General features: G+C 29.8%; 1 protein-coding gene across 2 annotated transcripts in view; it reads left to right on the plus strand.

The window, feature by feature from the left end:
- Pkn (serine/threonine-protein kinase N) overlaps positions 1-26,608 on the plus strand; it is an 86,190-nt gene that overhangs the window by 36,958 nt on the left and 22,624 nt on the right. Inside the window, exons 2-13 of one of the 2 annotated variants that reach the window (XM_076497587.1) lie at positions 651-975; positions 3,200-3,318; positions 3,676-3,871; positions 6,019-6,170; positions 13,588-13,841; positions 17,044-17,219; positions 18,565-18,674; positions 20,553-20,696; positions 24,129-24,201; positions 24,455-24,592; positions 25,282-25,436; positions 25,841-26,052. In XM_076497587.1, coding sequence (XP_076353702.1) covers positions 663-975; positions 3,200-3,318; positions 3,676-3,871; positions 6,019-6,170; positions 13,588-13,841; positions 17,044-17,219; positions 18,565-18,674; positions 20,553-20,696; positions 24,129-24,201; positions 24,455-24,592; positions 25,282-25,436; positions 25,841-26,052 — 2,042 coding nt within the window. In that variant the 5' untranslated portion in view covers positions 651-662. The remainder of the gene's footprint in view (positions 1-650; positions 976-3,199; positions 3,319-3,675; positions 3,872-6,018; positions 6,171-13,587; positions 13,842-17,043; positions 17,220-18,564; positions 18,675-20,552; positions 20,697-24,128; positions 24,202-24,454; positions 24,593-25,281; positions 25,437-25,840; positions 26,053-26,608) is intronic. The other variant, XM_076497588.1, reaches the window with a different exon arrangement.

Raw genomic sequence — 26,608 nt, forward strand, 5'->3', positions numbered from 1 at the left:
GAAACACCAAATTTTGCACAAAGATGCACTTAACACATTCAAAGTTATAGTTTGTAGAGTTTTGTGGTTACAAAGTAATTAGAAGGTCATTCAAATTTATTCTGTATAGGGTTAAATGATAACTGTATATATTAAGATTAGAAGGTTGTATGCACCAATGAATTATCATAGAACAGATAAGGCTTTTACTGATTCTGTAACAATGTTAACTGTGTATAACAATAGTCTGACAAACCTGTTTTTTCAAACAATGTGCAAAATTTAAAGAATATAAATGTATAAATTTAAGTTTAGAAAACAAAACCAGATTTTAAAAATACCAGCATTTGGTTTATTAAGAAAATGTCTTGTTTTAAATGTATGTTCTTTATACTTAAATTTATAAAACGTAGTATGTAACTGTTAGTTATTTCTACTGGCACAGAATTGTCTTTCAAGTGTACCACACTTTCTCCAACTCAACAAGAAATATGTATGTATTATTTTTGCATATTGTAAAGAATATTTGGAAAAAATCAGCAACATACAGTATATCACTTTGATTTTTTCTCGAGATCAGATTAAAGACAGCTGCGCATGAAACTGAATTAATATTTTAATTTATCTTATTTATCACATTAAAACCTTGTTGCTTCTTTTTGTTTTTTCAGAGAAAAAAAACAATGAATAAGAACCAGCTGAATTATAACATCCTAGCCAGCAAGTATGGTTTTCAACAAGATTTATGTGATGTAAACCTTCAGCAACAGTTGGAGGTATTAAAGAAGCAGTTAAAGGAAGAAATTAGGAAAGAGTTAAAAATTAAAGAAGGAGCAGAAAATCTCCGCCGAGTGACTACTGATAAGAAAAGTTTATCAAATGTTAACAGTATTGTAAAGAAAGCAAACAGTAAACTACATGAATTACAGCAGGATCTCCAAGAACTTAATGCTCATATACTTGTCACCAGGGATCATGGTGCTCCAGCTTTGTCAGGTAAATTGTCTACAGTAATTTAGAGCATTTTAAGAGGTACATACAATCTGGTTTAATGTGACTTTGAAACTTTGCTGTTATACAGGGTGTTCAGAAAGTCACTGTGCACTTATATATGTATATGATTACAAACTGCACAATGACTTTCTGAGCACTCTGTACTTACTAGAAATAAGTGGAAATTGTTTATTGGCAACAGTCTATAATATTGTTAAAGTGATCCAATAAGCAAGCATTTTAGAGAAGCACAGTACATTAAAGTGAGATTTTTTTGTGTGCCCAATTTGTATGGATTTAACAACAGTAACATTTTGATTTTCTTTTGTAGAATGTTACAATTCATATTTATATTGTCTGAAATTAAAATCTCTTGGCCCATTTTGGACTTTAGTCTGTGGTATAGTTATAAATTTACAGTAACAGCATGCTAATGTTGTGACTTTAATAACAAAATTATAAATAGAACTTGATATATTCAGCTGGTTTATGAGACATTTTGGTCCTAGTACATTAAAGTGAGATTTTTTTGTGTGCCCAATTTGTATGGATTTATCAATAGTAACATTTTGATTTTCTTTTGTAGAATGTTACAATTTATATTTATATTGTCTGAAATTAAAATCTCTTGGCCCATTTTGGACTTTAGTCTGTGGTATAGTTATAAATTTACAGTAACAGCATGCTAATGTTGTGACTTTAATAACAAAATTATAAATAGAACTTGATATATTCAGCTGGTTTATGAGACATTTTGGTCCTATTTTTACTGTGGATCTTTGTTTTTTGAAAATAAAATTGCTGGATATTAACATACCCAAGAAGAGCATTTAAGTAAATTAGTATGAATTAAAAATCTGTTAATTATTTTGTTTAAGTTACATTCAGTTGAAGTAAAAAAACAAATGTTAATGGGATTTTTAAATTTTATTTTGGTTAGGTAAATTTATGATTCTAGACTATACACTAAAACTATAACCATATCATATTCTGCATAAATCTAAAGTGTTTATCTTGTATAATTATAAAAATTTAAATAAACATTCATGTTCTGCAATGTAACAAGTTCTTGTTTTATGAATCAGAATCATTCACACATGTGGTTAGAAAACAGTTCACTGGTGCACTGCAAAGCTATAAAGTATGTACTATACACTCCACAAAACACATTGTGGACATGTCTAAAACCCTGTTGTGGTTGTTAAAGCAATTGTTTGGATATCAGACTATTTGTTATAATGAATACTACAATTATCTTGTTTTGTTATAACTGTATAGTGTATAATGCAAGCAAGTCACATGTTATCTTTCAAAATTCATAGAGCATACTGGAGGGATTTACACATTTTGACAATAAAAGTTAGAAAAAAACTACCATTACACTTCAGTAAACTGTAACAGAACATTTATTTTAACTGGCATTGTACTTCTGCAGCATCTTCTGGAGATAAGACATTAAAACTGTTTCATGTAATAACCCAAGAGAAGCCCCAGAGACAAAACATGAAATAAGTTCTCTTATAATTACCTGGAGTGTAAATAACATTTCTAACTATTATAAAAAAGTTGGATGCTAAACATTTTAATGATGAAATTGTTGGTTATATTCTTAATAAAATAGAACAATAATGAAATTTGAGACAAGTCTTTCATGAACATAGCTTTTGTAACTTGAAAGTCCTTTAATTTTGGATCACGTACTTAAGATAAAAGTTTTTTTTAATTTAAATGCTTGAACTCAAACACTCATTTTGTACATGCATTTCTTTGAGTACTGTGTCTTAAGCTTCCAAGAAAATGTCAGGCATTGATACGTAATTCAAAAACCATATCTTCATAAAAACAGTTTCAGGGTTATCTTAATTGCTGCAAATCATGTAAATACTGTTATATAGATGTAATGCATATTCCTTCCAAGCTGTGATAATGAACTTGTAGTAATGCCATTTTTTAATATGTAATATTACCAAAAACAAAACACAATGATCAATGGTCACAATGAATATGCTTTATTCTGTTCATCATTTCTAAGGATCTTTCAGATAAGTTAGTCTTTTGTGATAATATTGTGCAGTGTATTAACATCATGTATAAGTGAAAATGACATTTAAGCTTTTAAATTTAGTAAGGATTAACTTTGGAACATTTTTGGGTATTAGTTTCTGAAGCTGTTATCAAATCCAGCCATATGAAGTGAACTTCTTGTTATAATTCTAAATGTATTTAGCAGCAGACCAAGCTGTAATGTCCCCTGAACAAGATGAAGGAGAAAAAACAGAACTACCTTTGTCAGCAGCAAGTCAGCGGCTTTTGTCTTTAGAAAAACAGCTTAAGATTGAACAGAAGGTATGTTACACAGTTGAAAACCAAATAGATATTTTGTTTTATAAGAATTATTGAGAAAGTGCTAAAAATGGATAAGTTATAAATTAAAATGTATTATTTTCAAAATCCCTTAAATTGATTCATTTTATTTTAATACATATTTATTTGGAATGAAGAAAACTATTTTCCAATTAACAAAGGGTTCTACAATCCAAGCAAGGAATATATTTTTTAAAAATAATCTGCCTATTTGACTTCGCTTTTAATGGTATTTACAATAAATCAGTGCTCCTACTTTACATTTTTTTAAAGTATTATAAGCATGGATAGTCATAAAACCCATTGCTGACATATGAGAAAAATTGCTTTATATTTAAGGTCAAGCAAGGGGCAGAGAACATGATACACATGTATAGCTCTGGGTCATCCAAAGATAGGAAGCTCCTGGCAGAAGCTCAACAGATGCTGGCTGATTCTAAAGCCAAGATTGAGTACATTCGCTTGATGATGATGAAAGTAAAACAAATGGAAGATGAAGCACAGGAGTGTGACTCATCTAACACTGACCCAGGAGGTAATGCTCTTCTATTTTGGTTGCAACAGGAATATAAAAAAATGTTCTTTATAATTGGTGTTTTAGAGTTGAGGAAGTGTAACGAAATATTTGTAAAATAAAATTTTTAACTGTTTTAAACGAGGGATGACTAATGTATATTTATATGTAAGTACATGAGATATTTTAAAGATTATTTGGAAAATTCTTAATAATTTTATGCTAGCCAACCAAAATTTTAATTTTTTCTAACAATTATTATATCATAGTACTGCCATTTTCTTGATTCAGAGTGAATATTGAAGTTTAAAATATCTGAGATATTTAAATAATTTTGCTTTCACCTACCATGAGATACTGTTGGTCAACTAATTGCAAAAAATGTACATTTTAATATGATATAATGTGCACTATGCTACTCCACTTTAACAGTATTGGTTTCCACATGCATAAATGTATATGAGTGTGTATGTGACTACATAATTCAAGAAACACATCTTTATAAAAATAATTTCAGGGCTGTCTTAAAATTGCTTCACAGCATATAAATACTGTTATATAGATGTTTCATCCATATTGTGATAATAAGCTTATAATGCCATGCTTGAATCCGATCAAGTGAGAATTGTGAAAGGAATAGTAAAGTGTTTTGGAGAGGGAGTTATGTTATTCATATTGTAACCATATGGATTAAAATTTGAGTAAACACATGTTTTATAAAGCTGTTGTATTCCTTTTGTCACCTTTTTTAAAACCACTGCCAGATTCACCGAAGTACCACATAATGATAGAGTAAATTTTTGTAAAGTAAGCAGTGAGGAAACTGTAGTAGGGAGAATTTTCAAGTACCAGAAGTTTAAATCATCTATTGAGTTTTGGGACTTTTTATTTATAGAAGAAAATGCAGATTGAATTAAAACTTCAAAAACATTATACTTCTCAAGGCATTAATATGTTGATATATTGGTATTCAGCATTTGTTTAGTTTTATTTTACACCTGTCAGATGTATTAGTAAATATTTTATGTTAATGTTTTCACTGACAAAATACACATTTTGGACTTAAATTTACTCCTGGCTTTAGTAAAGCTATATTTATGGTAATTATACTTTATAATGATGATGATCTGGATGTCTTGTGATATTCCAAGAACTATTTTCTCCATTGTCTGTTATGCTCAGTGTGAAGACCATTATTATTATGCACTCTTGTTTACCATACCCATTTCTATTGTAACAAGCTGTTAAAGGACAGCAAGGTTGGACCACACCTTTCTCTCTACGTGAACATTAGATTCTAAAGCTGTTTAGGAAGACCAGTGACCCAAAAGTACACTAGCTATTCATTACCTGGGGTGTAGTTTTTGGAGTGCACTATTTTCATAAACACAGTATACATTTTTCTTCTACCATAGAAAACACTGAAGCATCCTTCAAAATTCCTTATACGTTCATCTGAAAGAATTCTCCATGCCAGGATTCTACCATGATAACTTTACAATGTCAGGCAGTTGCTAATTGACTGAGAGCCAAATGTATAAATGCAAATGAATGTTAACTTGGCTGTGACACCGTGGATAACTTTTGCAGTAATACACCATTTCATTACTGTGTACAGTTTGTTTGCATAAAGAACAGAAAATCTTTTGTAATAATCTGAATCATATAAAAGATCTCCATGAACCAAATGTGTAAATGCTAAGTTTGTCATTATGGCACTGTGGCTTACATCTCTAGTGGTATGTCATTGTATTAACATCCACACACTATTTATATAAAGTGTGAGAAGTTTTACAGTTTTTCTTTGCAAAGTTAGAAAACCAGAAAATTTTGTGAGAGTTATAGGACATTGTCTTTTTTTACATGTTATTTTTTATTCTTTGGTGCATTATATAATTAAATAAAAGTCTATTTAGTGCAGTAGCACCATTAGTATAAAAAGGTTTGGTTAAATTTCATAGCAAAGAAAGAATACCCAGCTAAGTATCATGTTTCTTGTGTCTCGTGTGTATTCTAAAGCTAATGGAAGAAACTTAAAATTATTATCCAGTTGGTTGAAGGTTACTTCTGGATACAAAACAAAATTAATAATGACATTAGTTTTCCTGTCAGTGAAATAATCTACCTTTTGTAATATATGACATCAAGTGTGGCTATTGTTTCGGTAGGAAAATTACCAGAGGTCATGTCTCCCTTGGAGCTACGCACTGAAGAATTGCGCCATCGTTTGAAGGTAGAATGTGCAGTTGTTGAAGGAGCAAAGAATGTAATACGACTTCTTCAGGGCTCCAAACAAATAGACAGGAAAGCTCTTCAAGAGGTATATTTGTACAAAATCATCTTCTATAATAATACATTTATACAATTATTTGCAGAACTGAATGACATACCTTCATTTTGATTGTTAAAGTTGCTCATTAGTTTATTTTTACTTTTTCACAATTTGTTATATCTGTAAAGCATTTTTAGATAAGCATATCAAGAATAAATACAAAATTTAATATCCTTAATATTAATCATTTAAAATAAAATGATTTCACAACATTAATTCTGGAAGTATAGGTAATAGAAACATTGATTCACAATTAAGCTATTAACAGTGAGCTGATTATAGGTTTTACTTAATGTTAATTAAATATGTAACTGAAATTATATGTTAAATAAGAAAAAGAAATATGAATTACTTTTTAAAGTCATTTGATTTAGAATTTATAGAAATGGTTTGAAATATCCACTTGTTTTGATTAGGTTTATTTAAAAGAATTATAAAAATGCATAATATAGTTATTAAAATAAAACTGAAGTATTTGTGACTCTTCCGAAATGTTAAGTAAAAGCTGAGAAACAGCTATAAGGTATACATTATTTTTAATGAATTAGTAGCTGTTCATCATCAGGTAAGAGGGACTTGCAACAAACTTGACTGTGTAAAGTACATTCTAACATTTAATTATTTCTGTTTTGATATTTTAACATGCAGGAGAGAAATATCTTGTGTTATTTTTAACCCTTTATGTTACCACAATCATTTATAAAATAAAACTTCTTTTTATGTAGTTGGTTTTAATGTGATATAAAGAAAGTATTTTGGATATCGTGTATGCAAGTTAGCTTATGATTTCAGTGTCAGATCTACAACTTCTTATCAAGAATTAATACATTTATTGAAATATTGTACTTTCTAAGAAATTTCAAGTAATACCGTAGGTGCTTCAATGGCTAAATCACCACTGGTTTTATGATAAATACTGCAGTATGTGGTATGAAATATCATGATGTTGGTTTTTGCTTCATTTTAAAGAATGCTGATAAATTTATCTAGAATAACCATACTTTGTAAAAAAAAACAAAAAAAAACGGGATCAACAATTAAAAGAAACATGGTACATATTAACCTTGTTAATATGGGTAGATAAAGATTTTCATGTCATAAGTTTGTACAGAGTGACATTATGAATTTGATTAAACTACAATATCAGTGTACTGAAACACATGGCATCAGGCATCAAAATGTGGCTGAGTTAGATTTTGATATTATACAGGTTTTAATATCTTACTTTCAAAAGGAAATATTAAAGTAAACTGTGGATCTTCCCTTTTATGTGCATTATGACATTTGTTTACTCTGATTTGCACATAGTCCTTTTGTTGTTTAATTACCCATTTCTGACATTGAGTTTAATGTAGATTGCTTATTAAATAATAGATATTATTAAGACAGTATAATTTTTATAACCTTCAATCTTTGTTTATGGAAAAATATGAACAAGAAGATTTGACCCATTCACCACATTCTCTCTTTCACAAATAGCCAATAAATCTTTCTAACATTTGCTATTACATCATTTATAATTAATAAAAAACAGTTTTCATTTACACAGGGTTGTATAATACTATATTTTGTTCACAGTAAAAAATGTTAGTTGTTTTTCGAAACATTTAAAGCTACTATCGGCAAATTCAAGTCAAGCAACTAAAGAAAGTACTTAAATGTACTTATACCATAGTTAGAAAGCCAGATAACTTTTTCCATAAGGGCTTCCTTTTCTGCACATATTACAAGAGTTTACTAAGTTACATTCCAACTTTAAAGTACTGTATTACTGTGGTATATAAATAGATTTGGCATAAAAAAATAGCTGAAAATCCAAATTTTAATATAAGTTTTAAATTGATAACTTATAAGGTAATATTAAAAGGTAATCCTAATTTCTCCTAGTATAAAAATTGTGACATTTGCTCTCTAAGTGTCTCCTTTAATTTATTTACTAACCCTCTGAAAAGTATGAAATTTAACACAAGTTATTCATTATAGTAATTTCATTACTCAAGCAAATTATAATTTTATAGACTCCAATTTTACTTGGTTACAGAACCATAAACTATAAATTCAGACCTATCATGTCGCATCTTTTCTTTCACAGGTTGCCAACAGCTCTCCCTAACAATTATTACAATATTATTTATAACTAATAGAAAGCCCAAATTTTAATCTGTCTGTCTGTACAGAAAATTGTCTCTCTCTACCAGTTCAAACTGTATTCCAACAAGAAACATATATTTTGAGCTTAGCTGAATTTCTAAAAGTTCTGGTGACATAGTTAGAAACCAAAAAATTTGTGATAATTACAAGATAAAAAACTCACTATCAATAAATCCACCAATACTTTATTTATAAAGAACTCACGAACAATAAACCCAGTAATACTTTATTTATAAAGAACTCACAATCAATAAACCCAAAAATGTTTTATTTATAAAGAACTCACCATCAATAAACTAAAAGTTCTGGTGACATAGTTAGAAACCAAAAAATTTGTGATAATTACAAGATGTTATCTGCTTCTTATATCTTATTATTCTATGTTTTTTGATGCTTTATTTAATGAAATAAATAATTTAGTGCAGCAGTACTATTAGTATTTTTAAGAAAAGTAGGGTTAAGTTTCATCAACAGTCAACAGCAAAAAACAAGAAGAACTAGATAAATACTGTTTCTTGTTTTTCATGCGTATTCATTATATATTTTTATAAAAGTAACTTATATGTAAAAATCAGAATCTTTTAAGTTAGATGAGGTAAAAATAAAGAAAAATAATTTTTCATGAGGTATGCTCAAGAACAACTTGCAGTTAGTCTGTGCGTAACAAACTTTCAATATAAACAAATGTATACTGTTACAATTTAAAGTCATTTTAAAAAGAAAAAAATGTAGTTTACATCTGTAGGGTATTTTTTTCTAGTGGTTATGAAGTCATACAATTTAACTAACCTAATATAAAATTAGGATAACAAAATAGTACATTTTACTGAACAGATTTTGATATTTATTTAGGAGGCTTTAGAAATTACACAAAATTTGGGGATTTGAGAGGAAAAGTATTTTTAATCTTATGTAAAAATTACTTTGTATTCAGAGCAGTCATCACTCTGATTCCTTATATTTACAAGACACATTTTTAGTGAAAATACTTCATAAAAATTCTTTTTCTTTACAAAGGGCTTTTTAATACTTATTGAAAGCTTGCAAAATTTTGTGAAGATACACGAAACATTAGAAGTTGTTGTACAGAAACTATAAAGGCCAGTTTGAGGTTATGAACTTGGCCTATTTAACCAAGCCCATAAAACAAATGTTAGTTCGTAACTTGGAGATAGTTTGCATTATGTAATAATTCTAGTTAGCTGGTTTTTCAAAATTTATCACTATATGCCAGAGTCTTCACAGTATCTCATAATCCCTCTAAAATAATACAAAAGTTATCATTACACCTATAATAATAACCATCTTGGTGATATTTTTTACCAGTCTTTACTGGTTTGTGGCATCCACTCATTTTAAACTTACAGAAATTGTAAAATTTTATTGCTTCTTTAAAAATAAACATTTGTGAGCTCAGTGCAGGCTGTAAGAGAATTATTGAGCTAAAGTTGTTTTTCTCTGTATGTCGTATAAAACGTCAATAGTGTGTGCAAGCATAAAAATAAGTTATGTAATTCCTGTTACTGTCAGGGTGATCTGTACTGGCTTTTCAGCCATTTTCATTTCTTAATATGTTTTGTGTAAAAAGTTGTAGACATTTTGTATAACAATCAATAAAATCTAAAAAACTTTTAAAATTATTTTAATCTTGCTCTGCAGACATCTTGTAAATGTATTGTGATGCAATATATTGTAGTGTTATGTAGGTGCATTGCATTTGAAGACATTTGTACTGTTCTATTTTCAATTTTATCTTAAGCAGCATACTACAATATATAAAAATTGTTTCATAATTTGTGCTGAGAGAACTTTTAAGATGTTATTGATTTTTTATTACCAACACATCATTTTATTTTTTAAAGTTTTGAAATTGGTTAACTCAGTTCCAAATTTGAAAACCTTTAACTGACTGTTATTTATAGCTATGAAAATTCCTACAGATTTTACCTTTGTTGTGGTTTTTCAAAATAGAGTGGAGTTAATAAACCAAAATGGAAGGAGAATATTAAATGACATTGTCATGTATACAGTTTTTACTTCTTTAAGAGGTACCTGGCCTGGCATGGCTAGGTGGTTAAGGCACTTGACTCATAATATGAGAGTCGCAGATTTGAATCCCTGTCACACCAAACATACTTGGCTTTTCAGCCATGGGGGTATTATAACATTATGATCAATCCCACTATTCATTGGTAAAAGAGTAGCCCAAGAGATGGCAGTGGATGGTGATGACTAGCTGCCTTCCCTCTAATCTTACACTGCAAAATTAGGGACAGCTAGCACAGATCAGATAGCCTTTGTGTAGCTTTGCAGAAAATTCAACATAATCTTTCTTAATCTTAATAGGTACCTACAGCTAATTCGTGTAAGACTACATTCATATCACTTCATTGCATTAAGCTTATCATCTCTGAACTCATGCTATAATGTGTACCTCCTTATTAGAATTTATTAATTGAATACCCTTGTAGAGAACTCGTATAGATAAGGAATCTGAGGTTGTGATACAAGAACATTAGGTGCCTCTGCATTTTGTGAAAGTAACTAGTGTCTCTTTACCTTATAAATATTGCAAGATTCTAGAAACGGTTGCTAACTTGTATAGTCAAAGACTAAATATGATAGATCCATGTTGAAATAGTATAGGGAATGTGTTTATTTCCATTTTTCAGTTCCATCACAATATTTAGTAGGAATGTAGCTTTAAAAGTGATAGACATCAATAGAAATTTGTTTTGCTGGGGACTATAATTTCTTTGTTATGAAGTGTTGAATCAATATTGTTAATGTCATAGGTGCCTACAGATATTTTACTAATTATCCTTATATAAAACCTGTGTCTTGTGTCATAAACTGTTAACACCTGGTGTTGCTAATTAGTCATCTCTTGTTCTTTATAACTTTTTATTGGGAAATTGTATCAGTGCTGTCTTCATCAAATTGTTATTTCACTTTATGGTTCTGATGCTCTTTGAAGAATGCTACTTTCAAGCAGGTATCCAGCAGCATAAGGTGAAATCTGAATACTTCATTTTCCAATTAGCCTAGCTTCAAGCTACTCTCCCTCTCAAAGATAATTTCATCCTACTCTAAAGTGGCTTGTATTATCTTTCATCAGATAAAGAAAAATTATAGAGTTCACAAAATTAATATAGGTTGTTCTTTTTCAACTGGTTGTATTGGTTGTAAATAAGCCTCCATTAAGGACAATTGATGATGGTTGAGGTTGGTGATATTATTGTAAGCAGCCTAGAGACATTGCTATATTTTATTTCAAAACCTCTAAAGGAGATGGTAATATTCTAAACTTTTGTATTCAAACCTTGTACAAGTTTATTTGGGAGAATATTAAAATCATTTTCTGTAACCACTGATTTTGATTATGCTAGAGATAAGTGGTTGAAATATGTAACAACCTTTCCAACAAATTCTGTAAATCAGTTACAGCTAACTGAAATTTGAGATTGTTCGTTAGCACAAGTTGTGTAAATGAAACGTTATTCACATGACAGTGCAGAATGATCAGAATCTTTCATAGTATCTGATTCATTGTTTCTTAATAAAAGGTGAATATTTTTCTTTTCAATTTCTATGTTCACTAGCTTCTCCAACATTTTATCTATTGCATCACCAGAGTAACTTCCAGATAGAAATTACTCAATATTAAGAGCACTGTGTTGTAAATCCTTGTTTTGTGACTCAGTGTCATTTTAAACTAATGAATCTGGATATTATTGAGTGTAATCAGGTATGTTAGAAAACTGTTATTCATCTTTGAAATCTAACAGTTGCAGCCTTCCACTTTTCCTATGTATCTAAAACATTTTTTTGTTTAGAAAGATATGTTTTTACTTTATAATTCTTAGTATTTTATAAAACTCCTGAACATGTTTGTTAAACATCTGAATTTTTAAACCACATGGTTTCACCTTCAGTATTAGATTCAGTACACTACAAACCTTAGTATAAGTTATCATAGCCTTGAGCAAGCTTATTTTGCTTGTGATTCTGCATTGTGATAGATGCTGCCATTTTTCTTTTTTGTCACCACAGGAAATTAATATATTACACAGTTTGCACTCCATTTTAAAGTCACAGTGGTTATTACTAAATCACTTCACCAACTGATTGATTTGTAGCTGACATGTTATAGAGTGAGAATTATAAAAGACTGGAATGTACTTGTGTAGAAATGTACTATCAGAAGTTTTGAACACTATAATGAACTACATGGATGAGTATTCATTAAAATTACTTCCTATCTTTTCCATTTTTGTTGTATTCTCAGTGTATTCTATTCAGTCTATACTTTATTCTTCCCCTCCCCCAACTATGAAAACCATATATATAAATATTTCAACTATTCAGTGGCTGAATATTCATTATCTTGCAGGAATACTGTCTGTTACATTTTTATTTTCAACTTTTCTCTCATGTTACACCAGTTAAAACAACTATGAAACATTGATCAAATACCCTTGTATTTGTCCTTCAATAGAATAATTAACATCCTTTATTAAGATAATATTTATCCACATGTATGTTTGTTATTTATGTAATAATTTTAAGTAATAGCTTACACCATGGTTTCCCAGTCTGCTTTTGAGTTGTAGACCCGTGGACAAACTTATAAAAGTTGTCATCAGACCCCAAGTTCTAAGAATATAAATTATTAATGCAGCTTCATAGCCAAAAAACATAAATATGTAATTAAGCTTTATTCATCACAATACTTTCATCAATAAACATAAAATGTAATGATATAGGTGTGCCTGATGGGCTTTAGCAAGAATATAAATATTGAGCTGTAAGTTTGTAAGTTTAAGTCTCAAGTCCCTGCATTTTTTGACATTGAGCCTGTTTTTGTTTTTTTCTTTGCTCAGAAGACCATCACATAGCTAAATTCAGCTTCAGTCATGTATGAATTGGAGAAGCATAAGGCAACTAGTTGCGTAAGCCAACCTTACCGTAGGGGCCATTTTATAACCCCTTATCAACCATTAAGTCTTTGTTCACCCCTTGTACAATCTTATCAGATTGTACAAAAAAATCCCATATAATTTATGGTTCTTGTAATACATGTTAAATAAATATAAATTAAGTATTTATTAAACTGTGGCCATAGACTAGGGAACTACATTTAGATAAAACTGTGATATTTGATGAGATACAGTTGACACCATTATTGTTTTAAGTTAAAATATTCCTTGTATTTCTGGAAATAGGCTTAAATCTTAAAACAATTTCACTGTAGGCACAAACAAACCTGTTAGAGTCCAGCCACAAACTAGATCTGATAAGGAGATCCTTGGATCAGTGTCGCCAGGAGTGGCCACCTGGCTCTCCTAAGTCTGATATCCTGAAAGAAGAGCTGGAAAGCAGTCAATCAGCAAGTCCAACCTTGTACACTTCTTCTATACATCCATATGGTATAAAAGAACCAACACTGCATAGTGTGACCTATTCTCTTTCCAAACCTGCTGCAGTTACAGGCAAATTGGAAGTCAGGTAAGTTATAAATATAATGTAACCAAGTATGCAAAATTTCTTACACAAGTTTAAAGCTGAAATTTAAGTCATTGATTGTCATGTAAGAAGATCCTCTCTGACGTTTGCTAAAATACATTGTTTTATCATTTAATAAAAGAATGCAGTAATTACTATTATAAGTGTAAAATCTAGATATGATAATTGCTACCATGGATTAACAACACCCAGCAGTAAACAGTAAAAACCATCACTACCATTTGTAATTTTATGGCTACCTTAAATGATGTATTGGGAAACATTTCTGTCTTTCAAGATTCTTGACTCCAAACAGTCATAAAGCTAGAATAAAGTCATCTATAAATTGTCATATATTTATCAAGGATTGTTCATTCTAATAATATATACATCCTGTGTAACTAATAATTCATGTTATTTCTGTGTTTTGTGGTATATGTGATTTCTTAGAAACCTTAAAAATATTCAAATTTATGGCTTAGAAAAACCACACACTTCTATTTTATAGGTTTCAAGCCCTCATTAACTCCTGAAGTACTGGTGTAGAACATGGCTGGGAGAATGTAATGTTTCTTCCAAAACATACTTATCTGCTGACACTATAGCTATATCTCTGCCTCCAGGGGTGTGTACTTCTTTACCCATCTAAGCATTGACCACACTTGCCCCAGTCTTTTTCACCCTTCTTAAGTATCCCTGGCAAAATCTAACTTGCAAAATTCTCCACCAGCTTCAGTATGCCTTCTTCCTAGTTACTGTATATAAGTACATCATTTAGGTAACATAATCACTTTTTCTCAACAAAGCATTTGTCATGGGTTTCTGTACAGGAGTGTTGTAGTTATTGACATTTTGATGTGCAACTTTAGATGTTTGCATTTATACAGTTATATTGACTTGGGGGGACCAACCAGATCACAACATTTTCTAAACATATGGAGTTATTTTGCCATCAATCCATGGGCATTCAGAGTTGGTCATCTCCATTATCTTCATAATCTATTCTTTTTTTTCATCTCAAACAGATCTATGGCAAGTGGAGCTTCATTCTCAGGCTATCATAAAAAAAAGCTGTTAACAAAAAGGGCAATGGAGAAGGTCAAACTCATTCTTCTGGGATTTTATTCCCATTTATTTATTTTACCCAAGAAGACAGAAGATTGGCTTCCCATCATTGTTATTTTTTTGGCTCAATCAATTTTTAGATCCTTCTCCCTTTACAGTGGAATTTTTTCTCCACTTGTGATGGAACTTTGCACCAGTGTTTTAGATAAACAAGTTCAATATTACCGACGCTTATCTCCACATTCCCATAGTGTAATCCTCCCACATATGTCTATGATTTTTGCACAAAGGTCAGATACTGCAGTTCAAGACTTTATCTTTTGGCCTTGCATCAGCATCTTAAGTCTTGTGTAGATTTGTTCAAGCTTTTCCTTATCATCTATATTCCTTCGGCTTGTGCATAATCATTATATGAATGACTGGCTCCCTCTAGCACCATCAGGGCAATGGATCAAGGTTTGTTTCTCTTGAAGGTATAATTATCATGAGACATTCTCACAATTCCATGGTGGTATTTCATTTTTTCGTTAAAGGTGCACACGTTTTCAAGATCTTTGGTTTTACACTGTAGATCTTCTCTACTGGACTCTCTCCCATTGTATCAGTCTCTTAACATTCTGTATTCCAGGAGTGATGAATTCAACTGAAGATCATTTGTCTTGACTCAACCAGATTCTTTTAACAGAATAGATGCTACATTACAATGTTTTTCAGTGGATTTTTTTTTTCCAAGTTCAGGTCCACAGTGGTTGATTCTTTTGTGGCTCATTGAAATTCTCAACTGCAGTTGTTTTGGTCTCCTGTACCTCATCCTGAAACATTAGCAGTAAATGAATTCAGTCAGAACTGGAAAGGTTTACATCTGTTTGCTTTCCCCCCAGTTCATCTATTTATTTCATTCAGTACAATTTTAACCTCTTCTACTTTTCCTATAAACTTGAAAAACACAGCTAAAGTTGAGGTGGTTTTTCACTCTCTTTGGTGAAAACAACATACCTCATAAAGATTTTTAAAATTATTCATTGTTGTGTACTTTCAACATTAAATTTCTGCTTGAAAATTTGTTTTATGCAAACTTAGAAAGATACTTTGAAAAAATAAGGATCAAAAACTGGTACAGAAAAGCAAAATTATAATCTTTTGATGGAATGGAAAGTCAAATCTGACAAACTGTTGAGTTTACTTTTGATCTAAACTATAATAATTTATCCCCACTATGGCTGCTTTTAGTAGTGCATATCATTTTTAAAGTTTGAGTTATAAATTTGAAAGTTTGTACAGTTGCTCTTTGTAACTGAGCCAAGTCACCTCTTAATATTTGATTAAGATCAGAAAAGTTCAAGTGGGAAACATCAATTGAATTGACCATAAAACAACCCTATTTATTAACATAGGAGATAAATTATAACCTCCATACAGATATCAGAAGAAAAGTTATCAAACTGGTTCATAACATGGAATGTAATGATAAAATGTACATTAAAATCTATTCACTGTAAATTAAAATCTGTTCAGTAAGAAAAAAAAGTGAGGAACTGTGATGACATTCCTTCTTATAAAAGTGCAACACCAGCTAAAGATATCTTGTGAGAAAACAAATTAGATAGTTCAGATTTATTTTACTGTTTAGCTATTAACTTTTCTTTTTATCTAAATGTGTACTTGTAATTTAAAAATTGAACCTACTATGACACAGTAATGAGTTTCCACAGACACTTCCTGCTTAAAAATTAATGAAAAAAGTTATGTTAATATAACTATCTTATGATATACTTGAAGTTTATAATTGTGGTGTATGCAAACATTTTATATATATTGTAAGATCTTTATAAAATAATAGCAAAGTAGTTACATGAGGTATATTTAATATGCTGTGTGATTATATTATTTAGTGCCAATCCTATATACGATGGTTTTTCTTATTCTGTTTTTACAAATAGTTTTAACTGAAGTAGGGAAAAATAGATAAATGGATATAGTTATCTTATTGTTTCTTAATACTTTCATTATAATATGTATGTTGTTGTTGAACTTAATTATTTTCCTAAAAACATCGGTGTTTCTTGTACAGTATTAATGCTTGCTGTATTATTTGAGAACTTTGTAGAAATTCATAGAGATATAAAATTCTTTCTTGCAGACTGATGGGTTGTCAAGATTTACTTGAAGATGTACCTGGACGTCTACCTCGTAGGGATCATAGCTCTCATGGGATATCAAGCCCAGGAGATATTCGCAGCTTGGTTCGAGCCACAGGAAAAGGTCTTACTGGCCGAAGTTCTTCCAGGTCATATAGTATCAAGGAAGAAACTTCAAGTATGCTTACTGTTAATTGGCTAACTAATTCCTCTACAAACTTGTTTGCTAAAAGGTTTAAGAAAATATTTTTCTTTTTTTAATCAGATGGATTATTTATTTAATCCTTTTTTCTCTGCAGTTATTATCTTTAAAACTAGACTTTAAAAATATCACTGATCTTCAGTTTTAAACAGATGTTACACCTTAATTTAAAGCTCAAACTGAAATTACCTTTGACTTTTGGTACCACCAGCTGTAATTATATATTCACATTCTCTGCATTCTTTTGCTTTTATTCACTTGTAATTTCACCCACAAAGAAGACTAGATATGTTTTATAGTAAGGATTTTTTTGTTGTTGTTTTCTTTCCATTGTTCGTTATTTTTTCCATTTTATATAATTGTTACTATGATGCTCTAAAACGTTTTTGAGCAATTTTTGCTTTTTTTTTTTTTTGTTTTATCCTGGATATTTCAAGTAAGTCCTCTCCTGTTAGTGTATTTTTAGCTTGCCCAATTAAAGAGAGACCACCATTAGTGGTTTGCAACAGTTGACATATATCTGTTAATGTATAAACCACTTATAAAATAGTTTAGTACATAATATTGTGTCATTGGAATCAAGTGGATTAACCTTTAACCATTCAGTTGTTACGTAGATAGCTGTAAACCAAATCACAGTACTTTAAACTTCTGTTGATGCAATGTTAAGATAAAAACTTCTCAATGGTATATGCTTCCACTACTGATAACAAACTATTTGTTGCTTGTTATTGGCAGTTGTATCTGGTTAAAAAAAGAAAAAAAAAATTTTGAAAACTATTCAGCCTGAATATTTATTTGTTGAACATATTTCTACATACATTGTAGTTGCTATGATAAACATTAAATACAAAACAAGTACTTGTTACTGTGATTTTTTGATCATCTTTCTTCATATGTTTAATATTACAGAAATATTTGCTTCTTTATTTTTTGAGTGAATAATAGTAACTGCTCATTGATTTATAAAATGTTCTTTAGAGTAAATAAAGGTTTTGACTTCAGTCTTTACTGTTAAACCATAAAGTGAGCTCCAATATTGATTTTCACACCTGGCTGCTCACATTTGGCCCATGAGGCAGCTCCAACCAGTTAACCAAACCGTTAGACAAGAACTGAAAATAAAGAAACCTAAGACAGAACTTGTGTTTAAAGCCTTTGAAGTTTATTTGCTTAATGTTTATATAATTTATTACTGTAATTAGATTTTGAATATAATACCATGATACAAATAAGATAAAACATTTCATTTAAACAACATTTTGTTATTTTTGAAAGAAACTTGCTCAAAACGTGCTTTTCTCCCTTTTTTTTTTTTTAGATGAAATAATGGCTGTTTTAAAGTTGGATAACGTTACAGTTGGTCAGACAGCATGGAAACTTTGTAGTCAGCAAGCATGGGATCAAAGATTTAGCATTGAATTGGATAGGGTATGTTGTATTCAATATATTCATTGTATTAATGGCTGGTGTTACGTGTTTTAGTCATCTTGTGACTGCAAAAAAATATATTGTACACATACATACACATGGACCTTTCCCTCCTGGCTTTTGTTGCATATTTTTAGTTGATCCTTGACCTGAATTATTTTGTGAAAAGTCACTAAAAATAATTTTTGCTTCATGTAAACTGTATTTTTAATTATTTGGAAGTTCCTTGTTGTTGTTAGAAATAAAATAAAAACTTCCAGTGAAACACTTGTTCACCCTGCTCTCTATAAGTGAAAATTCAGGCTATGGCTCTGCTGTAGAAAAATGCTTTCATAGTTTTTATTTCAATCTTTTAAATATATGTGCATGTTTTAATTTCAGTTTTTCTTTTTGTAATGAAATTTAATTTTTGGTAATAAAATGTGTTAACTGAAAATGGGAAGGTCACCTTTTCAAAAAAAGTGTCATGTTCGTAATGTTAAAGCATTGACCTGTGAGGTTGTGCTTACTCAAAATAGATTTAGGATCCTTTTAAATACAAAAGTGAAACATGAAAATTAAAATACAACTACAGAAATTTCCAGCAATTAAATAAAAGGTACCAGTAGACTTCAACACTTTTCAAAGCTCTACAGCCATAAACTAGAGATGTGTAAGCTGACAGATAAGGTTTACATATGATAACATAGATGAATGAAATTAACATCAACGTATCACCATTTATATAGTTTTAAGGACTATTTATGCTCAAATATTTGACTGCTATCTCAACGTTTTCTAATTATTGCACTTTTAAGTGATAAGACATTAGTGGTTAACTTCCATTTTGCTTGCTGCAGCCATGTTAACATATGTTATCTATTCCTTTAACTGGACACTAACTTTTATACTTGATGTGTTTACTTAAATGTATGTGCAACAAAAAAAGGAAAAGGTTTATTTTTCCTCATAAATCCACTGGCTTCTTATTAATTAATTTAGAAGGGTAACAATTTTCTGCAATGATTAAATTTTTTTAACAGTAAATATTGCCTTTGCAATAAATATTATACTAAATACCATTATATTGAAGAAAGCAATTAACATACTGAACAGAATGGATAATTTGACTGATGCTACAAATCTAGCTACCAGTAAATAAAATATTAGTTTATTCAGTGATTTTCTCTTACACTGTTTAATGCCAGATTTAATATCAACTATAATAGAGCAATCATGAAGTACTATATTGTTTTTAAATTACAACTTAAAACATTAATCATGTTAGTATGGTAATTTTTTAAAGTGACTTTGAGTTTCCAAGATATATTTACTGTTATTCACTGTTAAATGAGATTAATATTGTTATAAGTAAAAACGTTATTCAATCCTCCAAGAATAATGTAATAAATTACATGAAAATAATAAATATTAAAGTGTCTTAAGCCATGCCTTTTACTAAATGTTTATATATGTTTGTAAACCATAATGTTGTGTAAAAAATTTCACTTTATCCTTTGTTACAAGTATTTTTAATGTGTAGAAACTATGTTCTAGTTGTAGTATGGATATCTGATTCTTAAAATGATATCTTGACATATTACTTGTGAAAACATAAAATAGATGAGTATCTTTTTGGGTCAGTTGGACAGATGGGTGAAAACAAATGGCTGATAGTTGCTTGATCACTTTATATGTTGAAAGACCCAAATTAGAGCTCACAAACTTATAATATATGGAAATTCTGTCTTCTTTCAGTTTTGTTGCAGTCATATAAAAATAATTCCTTCATTTATATCGAAGGATTTTTTGTAATAAAAAAGTTACAAACTTGTCACATTTTTGTTTATAAACCATTTTTTGAAGCAATTAGTTATTTATTTTTATACTGCTTGTTAGTCAAGAGAGCTGGAAATCCAGGTGTACTGGAAGGACTGGCGATCCATGTGTGCTATAAAGTTTCTCCGGTTGGAAGATTTCGTAGATGACAATCGAAGCGGGATGGCCCTGCACCTTGAACCAAAGGGTTTGCTTTTTGCAGAGGTAGTTTTTGTAACTTATAATTTTTAAATTTATTTTATAAATCAGATACACTGCACAAAAATGAACTCGAAATTAAACCCAATATATATTTATAAATCTTAATAAGTCAGTGAGCTATTTTACCCTATTTTGACATGAAGTTGTACATTTCAGGTTATCTTGATGGATGTGATATACTAGATTTTAAACATGTGTAGAATATAATACATTTAAAACTGTTTTATTAGGTTTATATACTGTTTTCCAATTCACATATTTTGCATATAAAACAGCATAACTGACTTGTTTTCCCAGTATAAGCCATTTCTACATCATGCAGTTTTATAATTTAACTGAAACAAATTTTAATTGTTTTTAGTTTAATACAAGGACTGATGGAAGCAAATACCAGTTATTGTTTTTACAAGATATGTTAAAAGGTTAAATAGAACTTTTCATTAGGTAGGGTCAAAATATGCAACTAACAACCTTTTACAGTATTACTTTCAACATTTAATTAAAAAGTGTGTTGTCAGTGGATTTAAATAAGCTTGGCATAAAAACTTACTTAATAAATCAAGTTTTCTTATCCATGATGATGAGAAAACCTACTTGTAGAGAAAATTATATATTTAGAAATGGCTGGTGTGGGTAGAGAAAGCACTAATAGAGGAGCGAACAACATTTCGACCTTCTTTGGTCATCGTTAGGTTCACAAAGAAAGAAAGGGTTACTGACCGGTAGCTGACCACATGTTTGAAGACTGTTGTGTAATTGAGTGTAGGAAGGTAGAGGGCATGCTTAGATGTTGGATGTATTTATAAATATAGGTATAAAGGTGTTCCTTTGTATTGGTTTATTTTGGGCTTGTGTTGTGTAAGTAAGGCTTTAATTTTGCATTTGTTTGTTTGTTTATTTAGTATTTGGGTGTTTTCAATGGTTATGTTGTGTTTATTTGATTTGTAGTGTTTGTAAACGTGTGAAGATGAATTTTTGTGTTATTTGAATCTGGTTTCCATTTTTCTACTTGTTTCTTCAATGTAGAAGTTGTGGCAGTTATCACATTGTTTTTTGAATAAATTTGGTATTAACTGGGGTGTCATTTTGTTGCTAGTTTTTACCAAATGTTGGTTATTTTTCTGCTGATGTCGGTAATATATTGTTTCATGATTTTTTAAATCATGGGGTATATTTACTTTTGTTAATTTATTTTGCTTTTTGTCTAGGTGTGTGCGTTTCATGTTTTCTACAGTGTGGAGAAAATGCTGATGTTCATAAAGTATTTTATTTTGTATAATTCATCATTAATTTTATCTGGTGAGCATAGTTTTATGGCTGTGTTTATTTGATTTCTTAGTATTTTGAGTTTTTGTTTTGTTTCATCTGCTGAGTACCAAGGAATGTATAGTGCAGTATGGGTGATTTTTGGGTGGATTCCTGTTTTAAATTGTGTATCGGTTCTTGTAATTTTGAGGTTAAGAAATGATATTTGATTGCTTTCTTCCTGTTCACATGAGAAGTTAATGTTGGGATGTATAGAGTTAATGTGATTGAAAAAATTGTGTTCTGTAGATGTGAATCCTGCAATCATGTTGTCTTCATATCTGTACCTATATAATAGGTCGAAACATTGTTCGCTCCTCTGTTAGTGCTTTCTCTACCTATATCAGCCATTTTTAAATATATCATGAAGTTTTCTTATTTTTTATTTTTTTATTTTAAAAGGAAATATTTAACTAAATTTTTAATCTTCACATCTGTATCATATCACTTTTTCATTCCAAATTGCCCATCTTAAATGTTCATACTATGCCAATATACATCCTGAGTTTTACATAAATTATATGTTTATAGTATATATATTGTTAAGAAATAATCTTACCTTATAGCCCCCAGTATTACTTTACTGAAATATAAACTAGAAAATCAAAATCATGTGAGAGGCTGTTCTGTAATGTGTTTTCTTTCTGACATTTGCTTTTGGGTAATTTATAATCAATAGAAAGATAAGATGTTAATTTAGTTTTCTTTTTACAAGACTTACCATCTCTTGAACTAGTTGAGATCTAATTATAGCTGTTGGGAACTCCCTGTTCTTTTCTTGTCCAGTGCTAATTCATTATTGGGTTGTTACTGATAAGACTTTATCGTTATACCTGTTCAACATTTAAGCAGTCTCAGTAACCAAAACTGTAAATCTGTTGAAGTACTGTAAATATAAATTATGCTGGTATTATTAAATAAGGAAAAATACAAAGCATATATTTTTTGTAATTTTCTTCTTCTCCATAACATAGAAGTTATCTAGAAATTAAGACTACATATGAAAAAATCAATCCATTATCTCAAACTTTAAAACTAAATATTTTACATTTCAGTGTTATATAGCTTAGTGTGACACACACACTAAATACAATTTATCTTCTCATAACATAAAATGTGAAAGTTAAAACTGAATATACACACAAAGCAAGTCTCTATTTGCAGACTTAAAACTATAATAGTAACTATCTGAATCTAAGTGTTTAGACTTCCAGTTTGGTATCTAACATATTCTAAATCCATTTTCTGTTAAATACTGAATAGGTTTTTCCTGTAGTCACAGACAAGATAAATATTATCTTCTTGAGATATCAGACTGTGGAGCCAAATTTAGCAAATTCAGTTTTCAGTTCTTGAAAGATATATGAAGTTCTTTTTTTTCATGCTTTGCCATAAGCTTGTGATTTTGATTGTACTATGACTGATCTTATTCTGTAAGCCGAATAGTTTTTCATATGAAATGGAACAAATGCAACTCATCATGCTTGGTAGTGCAGCAGCTACTTTGTAATGAAGCAAAAATTGGTTAAATATTTGCCTGTTTAGGTTTTGCTGAAATTAATACTTGTTTCTCATCTTCTCTATCAAAACTGTCTTCATAACAGTGTCAGTAAACTAGTTGCAACAGTAGTAATGGTAGAATGCTATATAGTGTAATATCTATGTAATTTGAGTTAAACGTAATGTAAAACTGGAAAGGGAATTGTTCCTGTTGCAGTGTTCTATAGTTAGTGTAACTGAGTGATTGTATTTTTCTATTCTGTATGCCTTGTTTTTTTATTTTCATACAAACTGTTATTGAAATAATCACCAAAAACCTTTAGTTACAAAACTAATACCAGACCTAACTTACACATACTTTACTCAAGCAAATTTAAGAAATTAAGCCACCTTACTGGTGGTCATTACCGTCCTAGTGTTCCAAAGAGTCATGGAGTTTTGGTATTTACTTCATATTAAATAAGCTACTTGCCAGGTACAGTTTGGTTTCCTTTTTGATTTGGATAATTTGCATCTTTGTAAATTATTTAACTATCAGTTTATTCTGTTATAGTATCCATGACTATTATAATTTTATTAAATTAATTATGACAACTAGTTAGAAGTATATATTAACTTTGTTATTTATAGGTGAAGTTTCTGAACCCAATGATTTCAAGAAAACCCAAACTTCAACGTCAACGAAAACTGTTCAAGCATAAAGGTAAGACTTTACCGAAAAAAAAATTCTTGTCTTATTAATTATATAAAACAGTATTTTTATAAATGTTAATTTATTAACTATGAATTATGACAAGTAAATGTTTATAGAATTAGGATTTTTAGTATCATCATTCAAAAAATATTCATAAGTATTATTATCTTCTCATCATTCAGTATTAAAGCACAATATTGAGTTAATTTTTATGTACTTTTATCAGACATGATAGCTAACCAAACCCTTTAATTTATTTCAGGAAAGAACTTCCTTCGGCCTGGACAGATGAATATTAATGTTGCAACTTGGGGAAGATTGATGAAACGAGCCATGCCACAAGCATGCTCAGAACAGTCTTCCACTGTCAGCCCACCCACTAATAATACAGTACCCTCTGGTATAGTTTGCTTTAATTAACTTTAGGTATAAAATTTAGGTGAACAAAGCTGAAGTTAGTAACTCAGTAAAATCTGCTTTGTGGTTTATTAGTTCTTTCTGTGCACTGAATCTGTTATTAATTTAATGATGCTATTGTGTGTGTAGTATTACAGATTAAATCTAATTTTGTGCTTACTGAAAAGATTTATAACAAAAATTATGTAACAAAGAAATACTTCCCATTGTTTGTAACACATTCACATAAATCTGTGTAAGATATTTTATGTAAAGCAAAAATTTCAAAGTACTTGAAGTTTTTAATTTTATATAATAGTTAAATAGTTAAATTTGATAAATACAAAATTTTCAGTAATCTCTTAAACTTGTACTTTCTAATAATCTAGAAGAACATCCTTTTTTAATCTGTAAAGTATGTTTAGAAAACAATTTCTATTCTTACATTATTTTAAAGTATTTTCAACTTCTAACAAATTTTAAGGAAGCATATGAAAAGGTGAAGAGAAATGCATCTGTATTTTCTTGTGATTTTGAAACTGTAATAATAGTTTGAAAGAGAATGCTTTAAAGCTTTATCAGAAAAATACAATATTTTTATTATTATTATTGTTATCAAAACCTGCAGCTGTTATTAAACTGATGTTTTGTATACTTTTCACTTCCTGGTAATTTCAAAATATTTTTTAATAGCCCTGACAATGTCTCCAACTCCTGGTGATGGAGCAGCGAGGAAATTAGACTTTAACTACAGACCAGAAGAGGACGGCACTGACAAAGTGGATTACAAATTGTCATCAGCACCTCAGACACCTCATTTAAACATGTCACTCGAGACGGAAGTCAAGGTATGAATTTGTTATGCAACGGGTGTCTTTGGATCTTTGGAGATGGGTAAAAATAATATATTGGTACTCCAGCACTTTTATTCTGAGTTGAGATGAAAGGATTTGTGTTAAAATGACTCAAGTGATTGAGGTAAAGATCAGTTGTGCAGTTTAATTCTGTGGCTTATCATAAGAAGTGTAAGGCTTTTGAGGCTGTGTCAGTACATTTCTTTGTTTGTGTTTGATTTTGCATTTTATTAAAAATATTAGAAATATTTGTCTTTATTAATAAGTGAAATAAGTCAAAAATAATCATGTGCAAAAACATACATTTATTATTTTGATTAGCTATTGAGCTGTTAATGAAGAGATGGAAAATAATGGAATTTGTAATATAAATGCCCAATTGCAATTTTATTGAACAGGCTGCTTTAGGTCAGTTTGATTTCTTGAGAAATGAAATATCTTCAGCTACCTCAAAAGATTTGGAAGTTATAGGTTCAAAGGAAGTACAAGAGCCAGAAGCACATGTCATCAGGCACTCTCCCACCCCAGAACCTGTTATTGAACTAGCTGATGATGACTATGAATCAGCTAATCAACTTTCTTTTCAAAAAATTCATGTACCCAGTGAAAGGTAACACTTAGTGATCTTCTCTCAGTTGATAAACCATTTATATTGTAGTTTTATTATTTTGATTTTTAAAATTGAATATTCTTATAAAAAGCAGTGTTTGGTTGATCAGGGAAAAGTGGATTCTTATCAAGAATTACTACCAGAGCAGAATGTATTTAATCTTCAAATGTACAGATTCTAGTATGAGCAGTGTACAATAACATACCTTAAGAATGTGTACTATAATTTGGACAGTATTTTTGTTTATTCAAATAAAAAAAAATAAACTGCTTTAAAAAAAGTGGTAAAGAAACTTATAAATACTGGTATTTACAAATAACAAACATTTAGAATTCTTGTAGCTCAAGTAAAGAAAATTTGAAAGATCTGATGTTTATGTTTAGTTAGGTGTTTAAGCTTTGTTTGATAAGTTTTTCCATGATCTTTCTGAAGATTGCTCTGTGATCACATGTTCATGATGAGTATCTTTACTCTGAATTTTTTGTTAATATTGAATATCATTGCCCTGTCTTCATCAAGATCCATTTTCTTGGAAATATTTTTACTATTAGTTGTT

Source organism: Tachypleus tridentatus, chromosome 4 (genome assembly GCF_004210375.1).
Source record: "Tachypleus tridentatus isolate NWPU-2018 chromosome 4, ASM421037v1, whole genome shotgun sequence".
NCBI classification, from domain to species: Eukaryota; Metazoa; Arthropoda; class Merostomata; order Xiphosura; family Limulidae; genus Tachypleus; species Tachypleus tridentatus.